The sequence below is a fragment of the Clupea harengus genome, chromosome 8 (assembly GCF_900700415.2).
Source record: "Clupea harengus chromosome 8, Ch_v2.0.2, whole genome shotgun sequence".
In the NCBI taxonomy this organism is placed as follows: domain Eukaryota; kingdom Metazoa; phylum Chordata; class Actinopteri; order Clupeiformes; family Clupeidae; genus Clupea; species Clupea harengus.
This window is the reverse complement of record NC_045159.1, coordinates 20,729,081-20,738,001: the sequence shown is the minus strand read 5'-3', so window position 1 is coordinate 20,738,001 and position 8,921 is coordinate 20,729,081. Positions and strand designations below refer to the sequence as shown.

The following is an 8,921-nucleotide window of genomic DNA, read 5'->3' as shown; positions in this document are numbered from 1 at the left end:
CACTGAAAGTACACAGTCACGGAAGGCTCACACAGTCACTGAAAGCACACACAGTCACACACAGTCACTGAAAGCACACACAGTCACTGAAAGCACACACAGTCACACACAGTCACTGAAAGCACACACAGTCACTGAAAGCACACACAGTCACTGAAAGCACACAGTCACTGAAAGCACACACAGTCACACACAGTCACTGAAAGCACACACAGTCACTGAAAACACACACAGTCACTGAAAGCACACACAGTCACACACAGTCACTGAAAGCACACACAGTCACTGAAAGCACACAGTCACTGAAAACACACACAGTCACTGAAAGCACACACAGTCACTGAAAGCACACACAGTCACTGAAAGCACACACAGTCACTGAAAGCACACACAGTCACTGAGAGCACACAGTCACTGAAAGCACACACAGTCACTGAAGGCACACACAGTCACTGAAAGTACACAGTCACGGAAGGCTCACACAGTCACTGAAAGCACACACAGTCACACACAGTCACTGAAAGCACACACAGTCACTGAAAGCACACACAGTCACACACAGTCACTGAAAGCACACACAGTCACTGAAAGCACACACAGTCACTGAAAGCACACACAGTCACTGAAGGCTCACACAGTCACTGAAAGCACACACTGTCATTAAAGGCACACACAGTCACACACAGTCACTTCAATTCAACCCTTTTCGATGGAAATAGACTTTGTGGGAGTGGTCCCATCAGGAAGAGGTTGGTTTGGTTTGGTACACAACCACATATTGATGTCGCATCCTTGGCTTTGGCCACTGTGGCCTCATACCTCACCACACACACTTCCCTACTCACACTGCAGCATCGCACATTCATATCACACACTTCCCTACTCAGACTGCAGCATCGCACATTCATATCACACACTTCCCTACTCACACTGCAGCATCGCACATTCATATCACACACTTCCCTACTCACACTGCAGCATCGCACATTCATATCACACACTTCCCTACTCACACTGCAGCATCGCACATTCATATCACACACTTCCCTACTCACACTGCAGCATCGCACATTCATATCACACACTTCCCTACTCACACTGCAGCATTGCTCATTCATATCACAGCCTTGCAAGACCACACTGCAGAGGACATACTGGCCTGCTTAGTGGGGCGTTGCATACTCTCATCATAGTCGCACATACTTACCCAATAGCCTTGCCTGGTCATACTACAGCCTGATATACTCACACCATTACTACTATACTCACACCACTACCACTATACTCAAACCACTACTAGTATACCACAATGAAGCCTCACAGTCTTCTATAAATACTATTGCATATACCACAGCTTCCCATACTCACTCCACATACTTGCAACACACAGCCTTGCATATTCACATCCTAGCTTTGCATGCTTTAATCACACACAGTCTTGCATACTAATGCTACACCTGAGCCATATTACAGTCTTGCATACCTATACTACAACCTTACAAACAAACATCGGGCCCTAGTATACAAACATCAGGCCCTAGTATACAAACATCAGGCCCTCGCATACAAACATCAGGCCCTCGCATACAAACATCAGGCCCTCGCATACAAACATCAGGCCCTAGTATACAAACATCAGGCTCTAGTATACAAACATCAGGCCCTAGTATACTCACATCTTAACCGTGCATGCTTAAATCACATGTATGCAGCCTAAACGCGTCACCCCCTTGCAACACTGCAGTCTTCCACTGCATACTTACATGATACACACACCATCACACCACTGCCATGCATACTAACTTCCCCCCCTTGAGTGCTCACCTCACAGGCCTCTCTGCTGCCTCCCTCGGTGTTCTTCAGCCAGCAGCGGCTCAGCTCGCTCAGCTCCACGATTGGCTGCACCTTCAGACACACCACGTCGCCAGACTGACGGATCATCTCCACGATCTCGTCCCGGTTCTTGCTCTCCACGTTCTGCCCGTTGATCTCCACCAGACGGTCCCCCGGCACCAGCCCTAAAGTCAGGTCCTTGCTGCCCGAACCGGGCTCGGCGAAGTGGACCACGCGGCGGTAGACGGAACCGTCGGGCCGGTGGTCCAGCATGGTGGTGCGGCGCAGGGAGAAGCCGAAGTCGCCGGTGTTGCGCCGCTGCAGCTCCAGTTCCCGTGTTTCAGGAACTTTGGGAACCACCACCGCGGGCAGTCGCAGGTCGGCGGTGAACGTCTTTTCTACCAGGTCAGGAATGTGGACGGGCTGACGAGGAGTCTTAGGGCGAGGCTGGGGGTCAAACCCTTTAGCCTCCACTTGGGGCGAGACGGAAGCAGAGTTCTGGCCCGACTGAGAGGTGGACTCTGGCGGACTCTCCTCTTTGCTCCTCTGGGAGAAGGAGAACCGTTTCATGATCTGACCCACCTGGGAGTTCTGCTTGGACAGGGCTCCAAATTTGGAAGCCCGGTCCCGGATAGAGGTCCGATTGGGTGCTTCCTGCGAGGCGTCCTTCTTCAGGTCGTCCCTGGAGCTACTTGCGCTCATCTGGCCCGAGCCCTGGGTCAGTCCTCCTTGGCCCTGGACCCGCTCGTAGTCCAGGTTGCTCAGGCTGAGCTCTGTGCTGTTGATGACTTTGATGGGGATGGGGCTGGAGATCTCCAGCTTGCCCTTCGAGTCGCGCTTGGACCCCCCTCTGTGGAGGTGGAAGAAGCCCCTTCGCATGCCCATCTCCTCCAAGCTCTTCATCTCGGCCGGAGACATCCTCTCCTTTTTGTCCTTCTTCTCCTTCTTCTCCTTCTTCCCGCCATCCTTCTCTGACTTGTCCTTGTCTTTTTTTATCAGGTGGAACATGTTTGGCTACAAACTGGCCCTTCACTCTGATGCCTGTGTCTGGTCCAGAAGGGCTATCCCATACAGGGGCTGGGTGTCAGACGCTACTTCCCATATGGTGTCATTCTATGCCCTGTGTTTTTTTTGGCATGCTGTGCCATTTCATGAGTACTGTGGTTTTCCTGAGAGACAGAGACCTGTGGATATTAAGGGGAAAATTGCATTGGTGCATTTATTTGTTACATTAAAGATATAGTGTCAGAGGGCTTTTGTGGTCGTTTGGACTAGTCTGGTACACAGGCAATAACTGTTGAATAATTCAGTACGGATCCTAATAGCCAGAGCCATCCTTGCGCGCACAGTCATATAATAGGCCTTGACAAAAAATATGCCTAAGCACTAGTAAATAAATGTAATGAAGCCATAAAAAGACAGCTGCATTTGAGATACCCCTCTAGCAGCTCTGGTGGTGGTCTTTGCTTCTCTCTAACATCTACTGTTGTTTGTCAGTGTTGCATAGAAAAAGAGGCCAATCGAACGTGACAATTTAACTGAAATCCAAGGTAAAGGAACAACAAAACAGGACCTGCAATGCAGCAAAAAGGCAGGATTTCAAGAGTATGTAGTGTTTGCCATTTCCTACAGATAGGACAGGATAGGTAAACAACACAGAAGGCCTTCCAGTAAGCAGTAGCCTTAATGTCAGATTCTGGTCAGATGGCACAAATCCGGATCTGGCTAGTCACTACATTTCTTTAATTTAAGACTTTTAATAAAGTTCACAATGCTTTCAGACACCACAGATTAATGAAGTGTAAATATTGGTTTAATGTCTGTCGCCACCACCCGCAGGTGTTCCCTGAAACGCGAAGCTCTGGGTGTGTTCTGGTAGGACGACATCCACTGCCCCTGCTGCCACAGTGACGTAGAGTACGCAGTGTCTCTCACCTCACAGGTAAAACATTGTAGTCTAGGACAACAACCATGGCGTTTCAAGTAAATTAATTTAAACAATCAACTTTTTTTTTTAAAGAGTCCGCCTTAATATTACAGGATATGCATTGAGAGAAGAGAGATCTGAAACTCCAATGCTCCACTTCAACATTTTCGAGACAGGTTACAGCGCAGCACCTGACACTTCCTGAAAACCTTACCTCTCCCCCTACCTATTGTCCTGTTACTATAATATTGACTACCAAACAGAAAATTAAAGACTACAGCTTGTTTTTTCCCCCACTGCACTATTCAGTTCGAAGAGGACAAACGTAAAGGACATAAGCACAATATATCATATCCCGGCACGCTCTTTCAACATTTGGACATCTGAAAAGTGACAAACACATGCCATAGATGCGAGTTTAGCGCTCTACAAGCAAGCAGCTTTGTAATGAGCACTGTCGACTATTGCGTGTTGATCCAATAAAAACGGTTAGCCTGCATTAAACTCTCCTTGTCCCGAAGACACTCTGCATAGGGATGAAATGGGCTACATTCAGAAATAGTTGCCCCATTACACCTGAAAAAGGTTAAACAAGACCCACTGAGACAATGGGACGCGATTAAATGAACTGACACACTGTGCGCAATTGTTATTTCTCTGACAATCCGTGAGGGTTATTGTTGTGGTTGATAGTCCAAAGCTCACTCACTCATAAGGCTCTCTAAGCCTCTTTGCCCTCATTTTTTTATCTCACCGGTAACTCCGAGGATATTCAGCCTGAACGACCCATGTCAATTCAACAAAAGAACATTTTAAAACTAACGTGTTCACGAAGGTACTTACCACTCAACTAGGTGCTGCGATGGAGGTGTTTAGAACTCCTTGCAAATGTACTGTTTAGGGAGAGAGAGCGCCAGTGGGCTGTTGCAGTTTTTGTACTGTGCTACTTGCCTTGCCTGGCGGTTAGTAGGACGCTACAAACTATGGGTTTATGGAAGTCGTTTAGCAGTGACCCCTGCTGGTATATCTCTGAAATGCATATACATTGTGCATGTACTGTATATTTGCATGTAGTTTTGAATTATATAAAAACCATGTTAGGCTGTGTTAAGCGTCAAACTTGCAGAACTAAAATCAGTTGAAAATACAGGGGTGGAAATATTAATTGCATCATGAAAACCAGGCCACATTCTTATGTGGATTGTGCATTAAACACTAGTCAGTTTTTATAGATTGTATTTTATTTCATATTATTGGTCATTATTATTGTGATTATTATTTATTATTGATGCCTTTGGACATGAAGCTCAGTGTAGTCAGTCTAGGCTATGTCTTGAAAAGCATGCACCCTATAGGCTACTTACAATGTGAAATGCTTGAAACTTCTTTCATCATTGTCAATTCAAGTTGGTTAAAACACCACACGAACAGTACAGTACAGTACGGTGTCACCTCCCACATCTAATGTATTACCTAACCAGTAAAAACAGCTGTAAAATATTTCCACACAACAAACTCAAAGAGTTTTACAAATCACTTAACTTGTTAACTTGTGAGCCAGTGGAAGAGTGTGTCTTAAGACTCCGATGGCTATATAAGGAGCTTTGACTGCTCACTCTCATCTATTGTACAGAGACAATACCAGCTACAACACTGTTTACCTGACTCAGTCAGTTACCCCCTGGCTAGTGAGGGCCAACAGGTATATCCAGAACCTAAGTAGATGGGGAATCCGGATACAGAAGAATTCTATGGATGTACACAAAGGGAACATTCCTAACATTTTGATTCAAACACTGCAACACTTTCTTACTGGTGGTGGTAGACACTCTACTGACAGTAGAAATCAACACTCCTGGTTTACCATGTCCCTTACTGACATTAACAGACAGGGGCTCTCATAAAATGCGTTCATGTGTTGATCATCATCACAATACAACTAACACAATACACAATACAACTAATAGCGATACAGTGACCACAGGTTCTCTCATTCGATCAAAATATTCCTTCAGTTTTTCCGAAGGCACAGATGAGGCATCGTTGCTCGAGTATGAATATTTACTGGGATTGTCCTGACAGAAAATGTCACACATCAGCTGCATGAACTGAAAATGTCTTGTGTTTCTTCTGTCCTTTCCTTTTAATTTAGTCACACAGCCTTCTCCACCGACTGAAAATGATATTGGTTCACTACTACTGACATCTAGAAATGTTTCCCTTACATACCCATCTTGTCTTGACACCCCATTTGATCTAAACACGGAGGGTACATAGCTACACAAGTTATTAAGTCAGATGTGTCTTGATTTTACACCGGCCCTAGGAAAGCCCATACATTCCTTCAACTCAAATATTGATGTTTGATGAATTACACGGCTCATTTCTAAATATCAAATCTTATCACCACATACTGTAAGTGCATATAATTGTACATTTCTTTTATGCCACAAACGTTGCACAATAATATAAAAATGACGGAGCCTACACAAAGAAACTTTTTTATTTCACATGTGCGTTGCCTTTCTCCACAGATGTTTGACCTTTTCAAATATGAATCACTCAAAATTCATCAATTAAAGCAAGGATTTTGAAAAGCTATTCAAGATTGAATTTTGGGGGTTAGAATGAGAAATGTAATATACAATGAGGGTTATAGAATTTGACTTGATTTTGAAATGTGGGCATGAAGACACCATCACGGATATGCCAAATTCAGAAAGAAAGCATATAAATCACTGCAAAAGATTACAATGTTTAAAGAACAGGTATGTTTGCATTGTGTGCCTCAGTTGTCTGGTGAGCTCTTCTTGTCAAATTCTTGGAATAAGAAAAGCAAAGAAAGAACTTTTAACAGCATTTTGAAAAAAGGCTCACAGACCAGTCCTTTTACAACCAGGATTTTTCACCCCTGCCTAATTTAGCCAGTTTGACCTTGCTGTGCTCCCTATCGTCCAGGCTCCTCCTGGACGTACACTGCAGCGTGGAATCCGTCTCGAAGGAGATGGCAGGGGTGTAGGCAGGCACACTGCAGGTCCTCTCTTGCACCATGGAGGACGGGGCCTGCAGGACCACCCTGCTCTGGAGAGAGTGCTTCAGCTGCAGCAGGAGGGGGTTGTGGTCGTAGTAGAAGCCCAGACGCTCCAGCGGGCTCCTGTGAGGCGTGCAGCAGGTGGAGCAGGCGGAGCACAGCACGCGGAAGATGTAGATCCAGCCCAGGTAGTGGAGCTCCACGATGTTGAGGATGAAGCAGCCCAGGCTGATGCTGAACATGAAGTTGAGGAAGATGGTCTTCTCCGTGGCGCGCGAGACGAAGCAGTCAGTTCGATTTGGGCAGGGGTACGTCTCGCACCGAAAGAGTTGTGGCACCTCGAAGCCAAACAGGTAATACTGACCCACCAGGAAGGTGATCTCCATGATGGAGCTCAGCACCACGTGAACCACGTAGATCAGCAGCACCTGGTTGGAGAGCTGGGTGGGGTCCTTCCTCACCACCCGAACCCCCTCCTCCAGCAGGCTCTGCTCCACGCTCTCAACCACCGGAGGACCCCAAGCCTCCTCCTCGGAGGCAGAACCAAAGGGAGGTGCGCTGGAGTCTAAGGCGTCTTCTTCCTCCAGTTTCCCCTGTGCCGAGAGATCCTCCGAGGGCGGACACCTGGCTATCGCCGGCACCTTCTCCACCTCCAGCTTCTCGTCTTTGGCAATCTTGTGCAGCACATAGACTATGTAGAAGATGGACGGCGTGGAGACGAGGACGATCTGGAAGACCCAGAAGCGGAGATGCGAGACGGGGGCGAAGGTGTCGTAGCAGACGTTGTTGCAACCGGGCTGGAGTGTGTTGCAGATGAACTTGGACTGCTCGTCGCTGTACACGGCGTCGCCCACCAGCGCCACCAGCAGGATGCGGAAGATCAACAGCACCGTTAGCCAGATCTTACCGATGACGGTTGAGTGGTTCTGCACCTCCGTTAGGAAGCGGCCAAGAATGGACCAGTCTCCCATTCCTTAGCCTGTGTGCAGATACAAAGAGACAGTGGCTGCATATGTTGATGCTAACACAATACAAGAGCCACTTCTGAGGATGTCCTCAGTACAGAAATGACTTTGAAGCTTTTAGCGAGTTGTATGACTATGTTTTATTTGTTATAAGATGGTATCCCCATGTTTATGGTACATTACTACGGTAAGTATAGTAATGATACCCTGGATAGCTGACAACCAAGTCTGTAGAATATATGACCCAAATGACCCATTTAGCAACCGGTAGCCCTTAGAGGTGGAGCTTAGAGTTACGATGACTGGTAGGTCTCCACCCCCTAAAACATCTCTAAAAATTCCTTCAGACATCTCACAGTATTGTAATTATCCTCATCTGTGGAGAACTGATATATAAAATAGATAACATGAAGTTGTTATCCTTAGTTTTCATTTTTCATTTGACTAAAAATCCTTAGTAACCTACATGGTAACAGTGTTCAACAACTTCTTCCATATTGAATTGTAAACATGTCTTTGTACAATCTGTTCAGTCAAACGTTTTGGAAAAAATAGACTGTTTTCCAAAACACATACAGTACATAGTTAAAAAGTTGAACCCACCATCCCAAAATGTTGAGTCTAACTACTCTGGAAACACTCACCTTTGTTGAATAAGTTCCTGTCCGATCCAAATGTGGACAAATGCCAAACCACACCATCTGCATAACTATATTTAATGATGAAAAAGAGAACTGGGTGCTGCGGAGTCTATGCCACTGGATGTGGGGAGAATGGGCTGACCACACATATTCATTCCCTCATTCTATCTGATCTACTGATTGCACACTGTATGAGAACAAAGGCTGTCAATGTACAGTAGGACAAAGATGTCGAATGGGGGGCACCTTTTTAGAACAACTAACAGTCAAGCGGAGTTCAAAGAACGAGCTGGAAAATGACCACAATACTGATTTAAAATAGATTTTTGTTTGCTATAGAGGTAACATAAATATGAAGTACAGTTTGCCATTCAATAGTGTGTTTATCTAGAATAGATCAAAGAAGCCTGTTGAGTTGTATTATGAGTAAGACCACCATGAAATCATGTACATCTTCTTTCCGGTGCTTGTGTCTCCCTATTGTATCTGAAACCAAAAGTGCCTTTCTTTAAGGCCATACAATG

The 8,921-nt window shown here is 45.8% G+C and overlaps 2 protein-coding genes across 4 annotated transcripts in view; both read right to left on the bottom strand.

Annotated features, from left to right (window-relative positions):
* The window catches only part of LOC105890470 (unconventional myosin-XVIIIa-like), a 79,451-nt gene extending 74,714 nt beyond the window's left edge, over positions 1-4,737 (bottom strand). For all 3 annotated transcript variants that reach the window (XM_031572273.2, XM_031572276.2, XM_031572274.2), the window contains exons 1-2: positions 4,604-4,737; positions 1,825-3,017 (exon numbers count right to left, since the gene is read on the bottom strand). In XM_031572273.2, the coding sequence (XP_031428133.1) occupies positions 1,825-2,841 (1,017 nt within the window). In that variant the 5' untranslated portion in view covers positions 2,842-3,017; positions 4,604-4,737. The remainder of the gene's footprint in view (positions 1-1,824; positions 3,018-4,603) is intronic.
* A 1,912-nt stretch (positions 4,738-6,649) lies between these two features.
* LOC105890437 (gap junction delta-2 protein-like) lies at positions 6,650-7,762 on the bottom strand. The gene has a single exon (XM_042708374.1). The coding sequence runs from the start codon at positions 7,760-7,762 to the stop codon at positions 6,650-6,652; it is 1,113 nt and encodes a 370-aa protein (XP_042564308.1).
* Between the last annotated feature and the right edge of the window lie 1,159 nt (positions 7,763-8,921).